Here is an 18,288-nt window from a genome sequence, read left to right on the forward strand (position 1 = left end):
TCCCACGAGGGTACATGGGACTACTTGGAACAGCAATGGATGTTTTAATATAGCAAGATCTTTCCTATATACTGTGGGACTTTCAACTTTAATCTTTATGGGCTCCCTCATCCATCTTAAAGAGGACATATTGGAAAGAAAAGAAAGAAATAATTGGAGATGTTGTAACATTTAGTGGTATGATTGTTGAGCTCATGTGGTTTGGTCCCTACTGTCTCAGACACAGAAATATAACACCCATCTCCAAATAGCCAAACCCAGACTCAAAAGAAATAAAGGAAAATCCTGGGGCATCTGTCTGGCTCAGTTGGTTACACATGCGACCCTTTTTTTTTTTAAGATTTTCTTTATTTGGGAGAGGTAGAAGCAGGCCCCCTGCCGAGCGGGGAGCCCGATGCGGGGCTCGATCCCAGGACCGTGGGATCATGACCTGAGCTGAAGGCAGGTGCTTAACAACTGAGCCACCCAGGCGTCCCACACACACAACTCTTGATCTTGGGGTTTTGAGTTCAAGCCCCATATTAGGTATAGAGATTACTTAAAAAAATATATATCTGAAAAAGAAGAGAGGGAGGGAAGGAAGGAAGGAAGGAAGATAGGAAGATCCTCATGTGCCAGAAATAAAAAAGGAACTCAAAACTGGAAAACTGTAAAAAAAAAAAAAGGTGATGCTAAGGTCTAGACCCAATTATAGGCCTTACAGAGGTTTTAATGTCCATACAGGGAAGAGATGTGAGTTTGGACTATGTGAGTGAAGGAGCTAGAATCAGACCTCTGCATAAAGCCTGGACTCTCAAAATTTGGCCCTATTCTTGAAAAGAATACCAGAAAAATTCTAACCCAATGACCCAGGAAAACCTCAAGAAAGCTTGCCATCTGCCCATCGCTACAAGTAACAGGGAAGAGGGCCATCTATGAAAAATTAAAAAGTGGACTTAACTGGGTATGTGATCTAAATTTACACCAGCACAGAATGCTGACCTCCACTATACAGAACAAGCTGAGGGTTGCTGGAGGGGAGGGGTGGGGGGGATGGACAAGGTTGGGGACGGGCATTAAGAGGGCACCTGTTGTGATGAGCCCTGGGTGTTGTATGTAAGTGATGAATCACTAAATTCTCCTGAAACCACTACTACACTGTATGTTAACTAACTTGAATTTAAATAAAAACTTGGGGGTGGGTAGAGTGCTGACTTCCTACACTGAAAAACTAACAGGAAGACAGCCCTGGTGACCTTGAAACTCCTAAATCCTAAAGAGAAATGGGTTTCCTACTCTGAGAAAGCCACCCCCATCCCCAAAAGAGAAATCTACGGTCAAAAATTACAAAGCACACAAGGAAATGACACAAGTTAATATATACACTACAAGCAAGAGAATGTATCTTCCAAAAACTGGAGATGATACAGCAATCTGAAAGAATAGGAAGTATGTTTAAAATGATTAAAGGGAGAGGCGCCTGGGCGGTGCAGTCGGTTAAGCGTCGGACTCTTGGTTTCAGTTCAGGTCACGATCTCAGGGTCGTGAGATTGAGCCCCATGTCGGTGCTCAGTGTGGAGTCCGCTTGAGATTCTCTCTCCCTCTCCCCCTGACCCCCCCCACCCACACACGTGGGCACTCTGTCTCTAAAATAAATAAGTAAATCTTTAAGAAAAATGATTAAAGAGAAACAGATGAATAGAAACTAAGAAATAGAAGGGTACTCTGAGAACGATACAGTAACTTCCAGAGATGAGTCTTAGAGCTCCTGGAATAAAAAACTCAGTGAATGAATGAAATACCCAATAAGTGCAACTGAAGGAAAGATGGATAAACTGAAGTAGGTACTAGAAAATCCATGAGAATGCATCACAGAGATAAAGAGAAGGAATATTAAAAGCCCCCAAATCCTCATGTATCTAGATACTTATAAGCATATTTTTTAGAGAGTTTACAGTTTGAAGAAATCACAATAGCAACTGGAAGACGTTTAGAACTAAACAACAATGAAAATACTGTGTAATAACTTAGGGAACACAAACACATAATTTAGAAGGAAATGTATACCCTTACATGCCTATATTGAAACAAGCAAGCTAATGTGCTAAGCCGTCAACTCCAAAATTAGAGAAAGAAGAACAATCGATCATTCGGTAAGAGCAGAATTTAATAATACAGAAAACAAAACAAAATAAAGAGTGTGGTATGGAATACTGAACATCCTTAGAGTGGATCTTCCTGTATTAGTATGAATAAGTCTCAAACACATAGTGAAAAAAATCTCAAAAGGAAAAGGCAGGCTACAAAATACTGTATCCAGACTGATATTGTGGAAGTCAAGTTTTCAAACACATAGAAACGACATGATACATTTTCATGGCTTGAGACATTATACAGAAACCTATCAGATCCTCATCAAAACAACTTCCTGAGCCAGACTGAATTCTTAATTGGAGGAGAGAGTGATTGTTCAGTGTCAACAGTCATCAATATAGACAAAGCAGTGCGGACCATATTTCCTGTTGACAGGACAGATCCATCCATGAAGGAAAATGTTTATTATTGCAGTAATAACAAAATTGTATTCTTTTTTCAACTCCTCCCCCTCAGATCCTCCAGCATTCAATACAAGACTTGGCATATAGTTGGATTTTAATAAATGTGCACTTGTTTTTGCTTTTTCTTGAATTTAGATAGTACAAAGAATGCATTTAAGGTACTTTCTTCCCTTGAGCCTGAAAATGCACAGTAAACTCAAGCCTTTGTATCATACTTAATGCTTGTCCCCTTTGATCATTAGGAAAAGTCCATGACATTCAACAAAATTGTGAGGAATTGAAATATTTAACAGTGGGGTGGTGGTCAAGAAACTTGCCCATCCAAAGTAGTAGTATCCAGCACTTAAAAAAGATGATGTGTAACATAAGGAAATGCTTATAGTATAACGTTAAGTGAGAAATACCAAAAACAAAACAAAACCCTTACAATATTCACAGATAAACTTTGGAAACGTACTAAGTGAAGGAATCCAGACACACATGCCACAGTATCAGTCAGGATTCTCCTGAGAAAGAGAATCTCCTGTGTAAATCTACATGAGATTTATTTTAAGGAATTGGCTCACACAGTTGCGGGTTCTGTTTAAGTCCAAAATCCACAGGGCAGGCGGACAACTCGGGCAGGGAGTTGGAGCTGCCGTCTTGAGGCAGAATTCCTTCTTCATGAAACCTTGGTTTTTGCTCCTCAGGCCTTCAGCTGATGGGATGAGACCAGCGAGATTATCAAGGGTAGTCTTTAAAGTGAACTAATTGTAGATGTTAGCCACATTTACAGAACACCTTCACCCATACCTGGATCCATGTTTTATTGAATAACTGGTACCATAGCCTAGGGAAGTTGACCTGTAAGACCAACTAATCATGAAAGCCTCCTGTTGTATGACTGTTTATATGAAATGTCCAGATTCAACAGATCAAAAGAAAACAGATTAGTGGTTGCTGGGGGTGGGGGGTAGGGGCTGGGGCAAGGGAGGGTTGGGGAGTGGCTGCTAATGGGTGTGGGTTTCTTTATGGGTGACGAGAATATTCTGGAATTAAATAGTGGTGATGGTTGCACAACATTGTGAATATACTAAAAACCCCTGAGTTGTACATTTTAAAAATGATAAATTTTATGTGAATTTTATCTCAGTGAAAAACTGCCCCCAAACCCTATAATTATACAGCCATTAAAAATTACAAGAGATAACTCTGGACTCCGGGAAACAAACAGGGTGGTGGAGAGGGAGGTGGGTGGGGGGATGGGGTAACTGGGGGATGGGCGTTAAGGAGGGCACGTGATGTGATGAGCACTGTGTGTTATATGCAACTGATGAATCATTGAACATTATATCAAAAACTAATGATGTCCTGTACGTTAGTTAATTGAATTTAAATTTAAAAAAATTACAAGAGATAATCCATTTGAAGGGCTTAGCATAGACTCTGATCTAAAGTATGTACCCGGTAATTGTTAACCATTATGTTATTTTTTTTTTCAATTTTTCATTTAAATCATGTTATGATTAACCACAGTTGTATATGAAAAAAATGAAAACAATTTCTCTTTGCATATATTTGAGTTGGTGAGGTTGGGATTGGATTTTTGAACTTGTTATTTCCAGTAGAACTCTGATAATATGGCTTGTGCCGTAAATACATTTTTTAAGGATTTAAAAATAAAGCTTTACAGAGGCATCTGTTTGGAGCCAAAATGCATGCAAAGAGCTCTCACTTGTGGAAGAAAACAAGAGAGGGGAACAGATCTATTTCCGTGGAAGGACAGGTTAGAACTTACGCAGTGTATGCATGCAGTCATTTGTTCACAACTATTCATTCTACACTTTTTATTTTCTGGTTATCAATGTTCATCTTTGATGAGCTCCCAAAGGGCAAGAAGTCGTATTGCTAATTCTCCTACTATGGTGCCCAGCAAGATGGCATGATTAGATAACTAGTCCAGGGATAATTAAAAATATTTCTTCCTTTGCCAATAGTTCTTATTCAATCAAGCCAAAATCAGTCTGTGTACCAGAGAACCATTCTGGGGCTTTGATTAAAAAAACCACAGAAGATTTTAATCTCTTTTCTGAAAATACCCTAAAAGGAACAATGCTGTTTTCATAAATCTGCTTTCTCAAATGCAATTCAGCTACTATCCCCGGATTAATTTTTATAACTATAAAAAAACACATGTACGTAAGAACAAAGGCTGGATAGAACCTGAAAAGTGGGGGAGGGGGAGGATAGGTCAGTACAAATTATTTTACATGACTTTTTCTTTTATTTTCATTTCTAAAATTATTTCTTTTATTTTTAAGTAATTTCTACACCCATTGTGACTCCACCAACTGAGCCAGCCGGGCGCCCCTCCAGAATTATTTCTTGAACAATAATTTTTTATGAGCTTAGAGTGAAAAAAAATCACCCCATTTCTTCCAAGATAGGGCTACTGGATTGTCAATTGTTTGAGACAACATGAACTTGAAGAAGAAATCTCCAGCTGAGGTCTTCATTGTTTTCCTCCTGAGTTTCTTCCTTCCCTGTTTTCCTCATACACGTAGCATGAACAGTGGGGAAGGCCCAGCCAGCTCTCTAGGAGCCAGTGAACAGGTCCTATGAGCCCATTTTATTTTATTTTATTTTATTTTATTTTATTTTATTTTATTTTATCTTATTTTATTTTTAAGATTTTGTTTATTTATTTGACAGGGAGAGAGCACAAGCAAGGCGAATGGCAGAGGGCGAGGGAGAAGCAGGCTCCCCGCTGAGCAGGGAGCCCGACATGGGGCTCAGTCTCAGGACCCCGGGATCATGACCCGAGGGGAAGGCAGGTGCTTAACTGACTGAGCCACCCAGGTGCCCCCTATGAGCCCATTTTAAAGCTGAGGACACCAACGCTCAGGGATTATCACAGCATCTTGTGCCTTAGCATGGACCTTGAGGGCATCTCATCCAAGCCTCTTGCCCCGTACCTTCAATCCCACCACTCAGTGATGGGAGAGGTTAAAATTATGGCCCACGTTACAAACCTTGTAAATGGCAGAGCCGGAACTCGAGCCAGTGGTGCTAACACGGAGCTCTTCCCAAGCTGCCTTCATACCTGCTTGGGATCTTCTTGCCTGAGCGAGAGAAAGCCGCCCGAGAATGACTTCCTGGTAATTTCTGGGGCTCCAGAGGTCTACATAACAATTCTACCTTTGGGCTTCCTTGTTGGCCCTGCCCAAGGCCTCCGGAGAGCTATGCCATTCAGAGAGGTTCTTGATCTTGACCGTCCCTAGTTCTGGGAGTGGTCTTGCCAGGTGGGTCTGACCCGTGTACCTTCAGGCAGGTTCGTATTCCCAGCAGCCTTTGACTCTGGACACCCTCTGTGTTCTTAAATCTAGTCCACCATTCTGGCCCTGGAAGAGGGTAGAGATTCACTGTGCCCCGTGAAATCCTGACTTCATCTTGGGACCTGGAAAATCTTCCGCTGATTTTTCTTATCAGGCATCCAATTTCTCCAAACTGCTTTGAGACCCAGATAAAACACGTGCATTTACAAGGTGTAACTCCTGGCTGAAGTTCTTTACAAGAACACTTGAGGGTTCTGGGATGGCATCTCTGGCCCAGGGTAAATCTTTCAAATGCTTTTCCAGGTCTTGGTTGGTATTTATATTCTCCTCCTTTTCAGAAAAAAAAAGGAAGGGAGGGAGGGAGAAATTACAACTTGTGATACTCAACTTCAAAAACACACTTGATAGAAAGTTTTCGTTACTAAACAGAATAACCTATTCGTGGTGCTTGTCCCTCTGATAGCTTTGAAATGGCTCTTTGTGGTGACTCTTTTATGTCTCCCATAAAAACCCATTATCTGGATAAAGGCTGAAAAATAGCAAGTACACTTCTTTCTAATTTCCCTGTGTTTATTTGGGATGGAGATGTGATTAGAGACACAGTTAATCGCTAGTAATATAAACCCTAAAATTGGAGCACCTGGGGTTCTTTTGCTACTCAACAGAGTGCTTTTGTGGTGGGTTTTTGAACACAGACACATCTCCTTTCTTTTTACACACAGAGCTTTCTTTGACATACAAGCCAAAAATTTACTTGAGGCAACCTAAAGAGTATGAGAGAGAATGTCTGTTTGGTTTCTTTAAACACTGAACACTACAGAGTATCCTTACAGCATAAAGTAGGTATGTTCCATATAGGACAGCTGAACATAGGCATTTATTAAGTAGGAAATGAGCACAATGTGCTTTTTAAATTCGCTGAAAATATTTTGAGTCCTTGCCGTTCTGAACCATTTAGGAATCTTTAACCCTAGGTTTTGAAATATGAATCAAGCAGGATTGATATTGAGCTTTTTTTTTTTTTCTGGTCTTGGCTACAATTTGAGAAGTGTTTTTGTATATGTTTGTTCCAAAAATAATTAAAAATGGCTGATCAGAAATACATATAGAAATGCATGCCCCAAATAAAGAGATCAGGACAATGGTGGATCAGGTAGGAAAATAAAATTAAACCAACCAAGGATAAGGTCACTACACAGAGGTATCTTGTGGGGTTCCTTTATTTGGCCCTGCTCATGGACATGGGAAGTATACCTGGATTTAAATGAAAACTCTAGTATTGATTATAATTCACATCTCTCTTTGTTGCCCTAGAGTTCTTAACTGTGCCCGGGTAACTAAATTTTCACAAACTAATTATTTGAGTTTGTAAAGGAGCAGATTCAGTGAGGTCCTGCTTGAGTCTTTCTGCTGTTTAGCCATTTTATCTCCCATTTGCATATCATCCTCAGAGGCTGATGAAGGAAGAGCATGTGCAAGTCATCCCGGCCCATCTTATGTCTTGGTTTAAAAAACATGGGGCGTGTGATGGGGCGCCTGGCTGGCTCATTCGGAAGAGCGTGCGACTCTTGATCTTGGGGTTGTGAGTTTGAGTCCCAGGTAGGGTGGAAAGATTCCTTAAAAGAAATAAATTTAAAAAAATATAAAAGGGGGTACCTGGTTGGCTCTACTGTTAAGCGTCTGCCTTCGGCTCAGGTCATGATCCCGGGGTCCTGGGATCGAGCCCCGCGTCAGGCTCCCTGCTCGGCGGGAAGCCTGCTTCTCCCTCTCCCACTCCCCCTGCTTGTGTTCCCTCTCTCGCTGTCTCTCTCTCTTTGTCAAATAAATAAAAATAAAATATAGATATATAAGGGGGGTCCTGGGTGGCCCAGTCCATTAAGCATCTGACTCTTGGTTTCAGCTCAGGTAGTGATCTCAGGATCATGAGATCGAGCCCCACAGTGGGCTCCACACTCAGCACAGAGTCTGCTTTAGATTCTCTCTTTCCCCTTCCCCCTGCTCATGCTCTCTCTCTCTCTCTAATAAGTAAATAAAATCCTTAAAAATATAAAAGGGGGTGTTGCAAAGCAGCAATGTGTGAGGGTCAGAAGAAGTAAGGCAGTTAGACATTGGGACCGTTCAGGAGAGAATAAGTAAGAAATATTTAAAATTAGTGATTTATAGTTACCAAAACCAGCACAAGGAAAGAATTCATGTAGACGTCTTGTGAAGGCAAGCTTTCAGAGCTTGAACAACATGGGTTTAACCTGTGCGAGTCCATATACACACGGATTTCTTTTTCAATAAATGCAGTCCAGCACTGTAAATGTCTTTTCCTTATGACTTTCTTAATAACATTTTCTTTTCTCTAGCTTAGTTTATTGTAAGAATCCAGTTCACAGTACATATAGCATACAAAATACACATTAATTGACTGTTTATGTTCTGGGTAAGGCTCTCAGTTAACAGCAGGCTGTTATCAATTATGTTTTTGTGGAGACAGAAGTTATATGTGGATTTTCATTTGTGTGGGGATTGGTGCCCTGAACCCCAGCATTGTTCAGGGGTCCACTGTGTAACATTTCTTGATTTTGAACATTTCCCTACACTCACAGAAATACAAGCTTCAGTGTCCAAGGTACTCAGGTTCAGTAGCTTCATAAAAAGCCTCTTGATCAGGCCAATTTGGACACATCATCATCTAGAAATAGCCAACACAGAATAGAGAGCATTAGACAGCACAGTTGTTCAGCAACATGTAAATATATCAAACCAAGAGAACCTTATGTTGGTATTAAAATCACAAAAGTTGCATAAATAGAGTGTCATAAAACTATCATGAAAAGAGTATTTATGAGAAAATGAGAAAAATGAACATTGATATGTAAACTATAAAATGTAAAACACCTGGCTGGCTGAGCCGAAGAGCGTGTGAGTCTTGATCTCAGGGTGGTGAGTTCGAGCCCCATGTTGGGGGTAGAGATTACTTAAAATAAAATAAATTAAAATAAAATGTAAAATACCTAAGGTAGATGAACACTAAGGGGAGTGTGTAAAAACAAAAGTAGTTATTTTGGGTTGACAAAGATGATGAATTTCTTTTCCTTCTCACGGTGTTGTTTTTTGGTTTTTTTTTTTGATGTTTTGTCATAATAAATGGAGGAGAAAAATGAAAACAAAAATTTTCACGTGAAGAATATTTTTTACAAACTCACTGAATAGTGTGTACTTTGTGTTCATTAAAATGTGATTTGTTTTGGGCGCCTGGGTGGCTCAGTCCTTAAGCGTCTGCCTTCAGCTCAGGTCATGGTCCCAGGGTCCTGGGATCGAGCCCCGCATCGGGCCCCCTGCTCCGCGGGAAGCCTGCTTCTCCCTCTCCCACTCCCCCTGCTTGTGTTCCCTCTCTCGCTGTGCCTCTCTGTGTCAAATAAATAAATAAATCTTAAAAAAATAAAATGTGATTTGTTTTCTAAGTCTAAAATTTACAGAACCGTGGGGCTCCTGGGTGGCTCCGTCGTTAAGTGTCTGCCTTCAGCTCAGGTCATGATCACAGGGTCTTGGGATCGAGCCCCGCATCGGGCTCCCTGCTCGGTGGGAGGCCTGCTTCTCCCTCTCCCACTCCCCCTGCTTGTGTTCTCTCTCTCTTGCTGTGTCTCTCTGTCAAATAAATAAATAAAATCTTAAAAATAAATAAATAAAATAAATAAAATTTACAGAATTGTGGAAAACCGTCTAAACTGTTTTTCTTGCCAATAAAATGTGGGGGTTCGGGTGGGGGGATATTTTTCCATAGAAATGTACAAAGAACTCAATGCTGGTTTTCTTTTCTTCTTTCCAATCTTTCTTAGGGATCACCATAGGAGTCTTGGTTCGAGAATACAGCAAGCTCTCTAGTCTGGAGAAATTCTACTTTGCTTTTCCCGGGGAAATCCTAATGAGGATGCTGAAACTCATCATTTTGCCATTAATTATATCCAGCATGATTACAGGTACCTTGAGAAAACTGATGGTTCTCTGTGATTATTTAAGGAGCTGTCTTTTAAGTTCTAATTATGGAAAAAATTGAAATGCATTTGATGCATCACACACACACACACACACACACACACACACACACACACACACACACACACACACACACACACACACACACACACACACACACACTCCTTACTTGGAAAGTGTATATTTGCTTGAGTGGAACTATTTTATTATTCACAAAGTGGCATGGCTCTGCCTAAGGCCCTGTCCACCACTGCTCAAATCTTCATTTGGCCAGCCATGTGATATCTTGGGAGGAAGATGCCATTTTCAAACATATTATAAACTCTATCCAGGGCACAGGACGTAAAAAAAAAAAAAAGCCCACATATTTGATCACTGAAATGTCAGCCAGTGTCCCCGGGCGAAATGTGGGTGTCAGTTTTGATGTTGTTTTGAGTAGCTCACTCATCTGTTTCCCAACTGCCGCCATGCTGCCCCCCCGGCAATGAGGCTGCCCTTTGACTCTCTCTGCCTTCTTCACTCCACTTCCATGCCTCCGCATACCTGCCCTGAAAACTCACAGCCATACACTGTGGGAAACGTTTAAGGATGGGTTTGCACCACATTTTAAAAGCCTAGTATTTTAAAATCCGAACTCGTGACACAGTTGGATTTGGAAATGCTTTTTCCCTTCTTGGTCACTCTATTGCAGGGTCCCTTTAAAGAGCAAGCTCGCCTCTGGGGGTAGAGATTAATTTGGCTTACAAAAATGTTATTTGTCTGGGTGTGGTAAGCTGCTCAGTGCATTCCGTAGTTTCTTGTACTTATCTTAATTCTGGCATTAACTAAACTGTGGCCTGACAGTTGCTAGTGTTGTCAGCTTGAAAAAATCAAGGTTTTCTGTAATCATGCAAGTAGAGGATTCTTGACATGTCCTCTTCTAGAATGTTTTTCCCCCCGTTGCCACTACAAAGACCTGGGGCTGATCTATGTAGAGTACTGGGTATTGGCTCAGGGAAAGGAAGGGTGGGTATCAGGATCTGCTTCACTCAGCAGCTGCATTGCTGGAAGAACTATAGATTTGGCTATTGAACTTTCCAAGTGCCAAACTCCAGTCAGGCTAGAATCCCCTGGGAGCCTTGTCCTTAAATGGTCTTGGTGTTCTTGGCTTATTACAAGCCTGAAAAGAGCATTTAATTATTTTTATGTATGTATTTAATTATGTTTTGGAATGCCTGGCTTCTTTTAGGCCCTGCAACCTGGGGGGCCAAATCAGTAGGCCAGTGGTTTATACCACATATGAGTTGTTTATCTGTTCAACTTTAAATTATCAGAAGCATTTAAAATTTGGAAGATTTCGTGTAACCGCCCAGATTTCTGGGTTCCTCTGAAAAGAATTAAGATCAGGAAACACTGGACCGATGTCCCCCCACAGACCAACAGTGATCTGGAGCTGAGAGACGACGACTCTGTTTAGTTGAAGCAAATATATTTGAGGATAACACGGCCCCTACCTCTCCCTATCATCTCATACCTCATCTACTGCACTCATTTACGTTACCTCCTGGCCTCATAGGTGTTGCCTTTATAAGCCCTGAGCATTTTCTCCACATCAAGATTCTAAACCTTTTCTTAGGCTCCTTTGGGAACATGATGAAAGCTTTGGACTCTCTCCCAAGACAAATGTTCATGGTTGTACATACGATACTATATTTTGCATGCATTTGTACAAGGTACATAAATCACTTGATGATCAATACCACTTAAAACTTGGGTCTATGGAGGGGGGCACCTGGGTGGCTCAGACGGTTGAGCGTCCAACTCTTGATTTTGGCTCAGGTTATGATCTCAGCGTCGTGGGATTGAGCCCCACATGGGGCTCCGCGCTGCTGAGTCTGGAGTCTGCTTGGGATTCTCCCTCTGCCCCTCCCCTGCTCGCTCACACTCTCTCTCTCTCAAAGATAGATAGATAGATAAAATGAATAAATAAATAAAACTTGGGTCTATGGAGGAATGTATGGAAAGTTGATCCAAATTAGGCAGCGAATCCAAAACTCATGCATTAAACTGGGTTTTAGAACAAAAGGTAAAAATACATGTATGAATATGCTCGTATAATATCAGATGTCGAAATACGTGCCACTCTTGGCAGTCAATGACTGGTGGTATTTTTGCAGTCTGGCTGTTTTGTGTGCTAGCTCAGCCTTGCACATAATCTAGGAGAATAATTTGCAACCCTCAGCACTCTGGTCACATAGCCCAGCTGCTTTCTAGAGCGGGAGCACAGATCTAGACATTCCTACATTCTACATTTTTCCTAAAGGAAAACTCCCAGCAAACCCCCAGGAGTGAAACAGAAGTAGGAGAGAGACCAGAACCGCTACCCAAAGGGACGTGAATAAAGCAGTCTGGGAACAGTGATGCCATGTTCGTGATTTAAATTGTCAGATTAAAAGGGGAAACATAATATTACTAGTGTTGGTAAGGGTGTGGGAAAACGGGCTCATTCATACATTTTTGATTATTGTATTATTGGAGCAAACTTTTGGGGGCTGCAGCTGGGAACATGTCCCGATCTCTTTCCACTTTGTAATTCTACTTCTCAGAATTTCTCGTAAATAGTTAGAGATCTGTTCAAAGATTTAGGTACAAGAATGTTCGTGGTAGCATTTTTTTTATCATGATGGTGAATTATAAGCAATCTAAATGTAAATTATACCCCTAAGTTATGATTCTCTGCAATTGTTAAAAACCTTGTTTTGGAAACATTTAATGGCATGTGGATATGTTCCTCACATGGTATAAAATAGGAAGATAAAAACAAATTGCACAACAGGATGTTGTGTACAATCCAAAATTTATTAAAATTTATGTGCATTTTTAAACATTGGGGAGCAAACCAGTTAATGATGGTTAGATCGAGGTAGTAAGAAAACATGACTCATTGCGCTTTCTTTACATTTTCAAGGCGAGCACATATTTGTTATTTTTGTTTGGTTTTGTGTTTTCTTTCTCTCTTCCTCCCTCTCTCTCGTTTTCCCTCTCTCTCTTTCTTTCCTTTTTAAGGAAAAAAAGGCAGGGCGCCTGGGTGGCTCAGTTGGTTAAGCATCTACTTTTGGCTCAGGTCATGATCCCAGGATCCTGGGATCAAGTCCCAAATCAGACTCCCTGTTCTGTGGGGAATCTGCTTCTCTCTCTCTCTCTCTGCCTGTCTCCCCACTCATGCTCTCTTTTTCTCTCTCTCTCACTCGCTCCCTTTCTCTCTCAAATTAAAAAAAAAAAGGAAGAAAGAAAGAAAAAAGAGAGAGTAGGGTGGGTTCTACTCTGTGCTCCTCAGGCTCAGCCTCTGGCAGGTTCCCTGCTCCCCTCCTCCCCAGTCGGGCTCCCAGCCCCCGCAGCCCTGCACCACCTTTTCCCTGGTGGTCCGCCCTCCCCCAAACCCTGCAGGGGTCCTCAGCGGGGGGGGGGGGGGGGGGGGGGGGGGGGGGCGGGGGGGGGGGGGGGCGGGGGGTGCCCCGCCCAGCAGGGAGCCAGCAGGGGAGAGCAGCAGGAGGGCTGTGGAAATACACTAGAGCAGTTTTCACATTCCAAAAGCCTTCATAAATCTAGCAGATCAATAACTCAGCTTATACACTTATTAGGACAAAGGAAGATGGATGTTGGAAGCTGGGGAGAGTGAAATGAGAGCCTTCAGGATACACAAATTAGAGGTAGAAATAAAAATTGAGACCTACGACTAGTAACCTGTGCTTCTGCATAAAGGAAACTCTCTTGAAGAATTAACAAGTAGGAAAAAAAAAACCCTCTGCCATCAAAGCCTCTGCTGATATAAAAATACTTACTTTATAGCTTTTTTTTTTTTTTAACAGAAGGAGCCTTCTTCATGTGACGAGCAGGGTAAGATGTCACATTAATCGGGGAAATTTGAATATAGGCTGGCTGTTAGATGGTATCAAGAAATTGTTGATAATTTTCTTAGCGGGGAGAATGGCATTTAGTTATGTAAGAAAATGTCCTTTTTAATGCATATGGAATGATGTAGGGATAAGATGACAGAATGTCTAGAATTTAGTTAAAACAGAAAAAAGGCACAGTCGACAAAATCTCAAGGCATTTTCAGACACAGGCAGTGTAGGCACCAACAGAATCCTTCCCATAATTGACATCCTGAGGGACACACTCGTGATGCGCCGACTGTCTGTTTGGGCCCTGTTAACGTTTAGGTTTCTAAGCTGTATTTGTAACCAGACCACCAGGGGAATAGCAGGGGAAGTGGCTTATGCACATGCCTGAGAACTGTGGCTCTGGAAAATCCTGGTCCAGGTTTCCCCAGCCAGTGAGTTTAAATTCAGAGCACGTTTTCCTTAATACACGAATGATGATGACTTGAGCCTCTTATGACCAGCACAGGAAAGGGAATGGCCCCTCAACGGCCACTCCCCGAGGTTCCTTGAGCATCTTTCCAAGATGGCGCCCCAGCTGTGCTCAGGAAGAGGTCCCCAACTCTTCCACTCCAGCCTCTGCCTCCACCACCTGGGCTGGAAGTGCTCTGCCAGGCACAGCTGCACCCCTCCTCTAGCTATCTCCTGTGCCTGCCGCCACCCCTCTGACCCCAAGGAGCTCCCCCTTTGCTCCTCTATCCTAAGGGAGGAATGAGAACATAATTCTTCAAAGCATAGCTGAGCCCAGGCTGTGCCTTGGGACAAAGCTTTATGAATGGTTGGGGAGTGAAAGTAGGGGAAGCACCCACAGTGACATCCACCTGCTCCTTGATGGGGGTCTTCTGAGAGTCCCGGGGTCTCTTAAGAGGACTGCCCCTTCGCTTAGCTGTCAGCCTATTCCTTCCTCCACATGAAGATGTTCCAGGCACTGCCACACCCCTGACCCCACCACCTGACACTAGGTTTTGAAAAGGAAAAATTTCACTGTCACGCAGTTCTTCCTGTCCTGGCCCAGAGGCGACCTCTTCCTGGGAGGACCGCCATCAAGGAATATCCATTTTGGGGGAAACCCTCCTCCGAGCTGCAAGGGGACGGTTTGCCTTGGGGGCCCCATTAGGAGACTCACACTAGAATGGGTACCATTGGTACCCGCCGGGTTGGGTCATAGGCACCTAGCCTGTAGGACATGGGAGTCTGTCCAGGTTGGGCTATGCTGAGTCCGTGCCACCTCCTGTGCACAGTTGCTCCTGGGAGCTAGGTGCTCATTTCTACCTATTCCTGTGGCCCTCCACTCTGGGTTTCCTACACATGTCGGCCCCTCAGGAAACCACAGCAGTGTGCCACGCACCACATTCCAAATTCATTCCATTCCAAGCCAAGGAAACGCCCTCCTTTCCCTCTGCCCCAAGCCACTGAGTCCCTGGACCCTAGTACTGATTTCACCTCCCGAACAAATCATGTACCAAACATAAGACTTTGGTAGAAGACACTTGCATTCTGTTTATTGATGACCTTCCTATTTTGACATGAGCACTAGTTGGGTTGGATTTACATCTTCAAGGATAAATATAAGACTCCACCCTTCAGTGATTTAAAAAAAAAAAAAAACTTGTTTCAAACTTTAAATGGTTGTCACTTCAGCCTCTACATCAGGATTTCCAAATTTGAGGGACTTGATCTCAACTCTAAGGCCAGAGGTTTTCCACTACATTTTAACCAAGAAAAAAAAATTGTCTTATAGAGGCTTAGACAGAAACAATATTTATTAAACAACAGCCAGATGTAGAATACATACATAAGTTGGTTTCCTAGCAAGCAGGGGTCTGCAACATTTTTTCGTAAAGGACCAGATAGTGAATGTTTTAAGCTTTTCAAGCCAGATGGTCTCTGTCCCAACTTCCCAACTGGCTGTCACCAGAAAGCCACCATAAGCAATATGTAAGTGATGGGCGTAGCCGTGTGTCAATAAAGCATTTATTTGCAATAACAGGAGGCCAGCCAGCAGCTGGTCAAGATGAAGGACAAGACTAGATTCGAACTCTCAAGATACAGGTTAGTTAAGATGGAATCATGTGGCAAAATAAACGAACACAACAAGCAACTACGACTCATATCAAGCAATGAGTGTAAATGTCCCTAAGAGGCACTGAGGAATGGAGAAGTCAGTCAAGGTTTTTGGAGATGCCTATTTTTTCAATTCAGGGTTTGCAGGCGATGACACACTTGGATCGTGTGGGCTGGGGAAGGCATTTTTTTTTCAGCTGTGTATTCATTTACTCATAAACAGCTGTGTACCTGGGTACTACCCCTCATCCTCCAGTGGAAAGAACTGTCCCGTGTGCCCCCCTGAAACAGGGTTCGGTGGAACTCAACATTTTTAACCCCAACTGTATGAAAACAGATGAAGAGAAAACCACCTGTGGGAGGGTGAGGCGCCTGCCACTCACCTGTTCATGGACCCCAGAACTTGTGCTAGTTGGGTCTGTGAGTTCCCTCATGGGTAAGAAAGTAGGACGGAAGACAGAGGTATCATTTGGTTGGACCTCTCGCTGTAGGGAGCTAAGAGTGTTCAATGTCAGTTTCAGCTGGTGGGGGAGGAGGGGTGGAGTATGCGTGCTTTTTTGGAAACAGTGGTGGTTTTTTGTGGTTTCATCTCTGGAAAACTGCCATTCCCAGGTGGCCTATAAACCTAAAACTCCATGCGGGGGAAGGCAGGGTTGTAGCCAAAAACCATACAGACCAAGAAGGAACTTCTTGCCTCAATTGCAACATCTGTAACCACTGGGCTTTGCCTGAATGGAAGTGCTTTTTTTAACTTTCCCAAGCCTCAATGGGGAACCGAGAGAATAAGGTGAACTAAACAGCTTTGCACACATGAATTAAACATTTTCCTGAGATCATCGGGAAGTTCGTGTTGAGTTAGAACACAGCTGTTGAAGCCAGGGGACTTACTCTATTAATTTGATGTCTATGATGCCTTTCCTGCAAAGCGGAAAGGAGCACCTAATGTATAAAAATTCCCACAGTGAATGTGCCCCTTGCCACAGTAATCAAATGCAAAGTGGCAAAAGATAAGTACGCCCTGCTTCAGTCTCGTTCTGAGATAGTGAAGCCCCAAGAGTCAACCATGGATGAGCTTTAACTTCTGCCTATACTATGAGGACACTGGCTCACAGTTCTGCTTGACTGCAAGTTAACCTGATTTTGTTTCTTTAAAAGAGTGGTAAACCCTGCAGGCACTCTAAGAAACCTCCTCTGTGTTGACTGCATGGACCTGGGATACCACTCATTCGTTCATTCATTCATTCACTCACTCATTCATTGCATCTTCAATGTCCCAGGCTCTGTTCTAGGCACACATGACAAAGATAAGTCCTGGTCCGGCAAGAAAGATGCGTTGTGACAAGTGCTTTGTGGGAATGAGGACGGTAGAGGGGACGCTGGGGTGGAGTTTCCAAGAAGAGATCAGAGTCAGATGAAGAGGGCAGGGAGTCCAGGCAGAAGAAAACAGCAGATGGCTCGGCACCTCTCGAGGACAGCGAGACGTGGAGCAGAACGCTGGAGACCCGGCGAGGAGGAGTGGGGTGGCAGGGTGAGCGTGGGCCTTCATCAGGGGTCCGTCCAGGCACGGGGAAGCAAGTGACAGCGGTGACCGCCGCCTGCCCCGTTCTCTGCAAAGGAACACGGGGGACGAGCTGCAGGTGGGGAGGTGCTGTTTTGTTTTATTAATTTTTTTAATTTTAATTCAGTTAACATACAAAGTATTCCTGGCTTCAGAGGTCCAGGTCTGTGATTCGTCAGTCTCACGTAACACCCAGTGCTCGTTCCGTCCGGGGCCCTCCCCAGTGCCCGTCCCCCAGTTACACCATCCCCCCAGCCCCCTCCCCTCCAGCAACCCGCGGTTTGTTTCCTGTGATTAAGAGTCTCTTCTCTAGTTTGTCTCCCTTTCTGGTTTTGTCTTGTTTTATTTTTTTCCTCTCTTCCCCTATGATCCTCTGTTTTGTTTCTTAAACTCCCCACATCAGTGAGATCATAGGTGGGGAAGTACTGTTAAAGAAAACAAAAATTCAATGACACTTGTTAAAGCTGGTAAAGCAGACTTTATCCCAGACCATCATGATAGGCGTGGGGACCACTGCATTGGGATTTCACAGCGGGGCGGGGGGTGGGGGCAATGGGGCTCAACTCTGAAGACAGCATCAGCAAGTGAGAATTGATCTCCACGGAGCAGGGGAGGGGGAATCAGTAGGTGGAAAATCACTAAGGGAAACCATCAGGGGAAAGGGGATTCTGGCTAAACCAACCTAGTAGGATTCTTGCTGAAGAAGGCAGGCCAGGGTGGCCAGACATCACCTGGGAGATGGTGGAGGATGGGGAGCCTGATTAGGTGTGCAGAGTGATCAGATACTGGGTTCTGGTTAAACCGACTTAGCAAAGTTCTTACGAAAACTAGGTTTTGCTTGAAAATACACAGATGGGTTTAGGAGGAGGTCCAGGAGCCTGGCGAGGTGTGGTTAAACAGAAACCTTTGTT

The 18,288-nt window shown here is 43.2% G+C and overlaps 1 protein-coding gene across 1 annotated transcript in view; it reads left to right on the top strand.

The window, feature by feature from the left end:
- SLC1A1 (solute carrier family 1 member 1) overlaps positions 1-18,288 on the top strand; it is a 72,417-nt gene that overhangs the window by 24,246 nt on the left and 29,883 nt on the right. The window contains exon 2 of the mRNA XM_027616540.2: positions 9,679-9,819. Within this exon, the coding sequence (XP_027472341.1) occupies positions 9,679-9,819 (141 nt within the window). The remainder of the gene's footprint in view (positions 1-9,678; positions 9,820-18,288) is intronic.

The sequence above is a fragment of the Zalophus californianus genome, chromosome 13, assembly GCF_009762305.2.
Source record: "Zalophus californianus isolate mZalCal1 chromosome 13, mZalCal1.pri.v2, whole genome shotgun sequence".
Lineage (NCBI taxonomy): Eukaryota > Metazoa > Chordata > Mammalia > Carnivora > Otariidae > Zalophus > Zalophus californianus.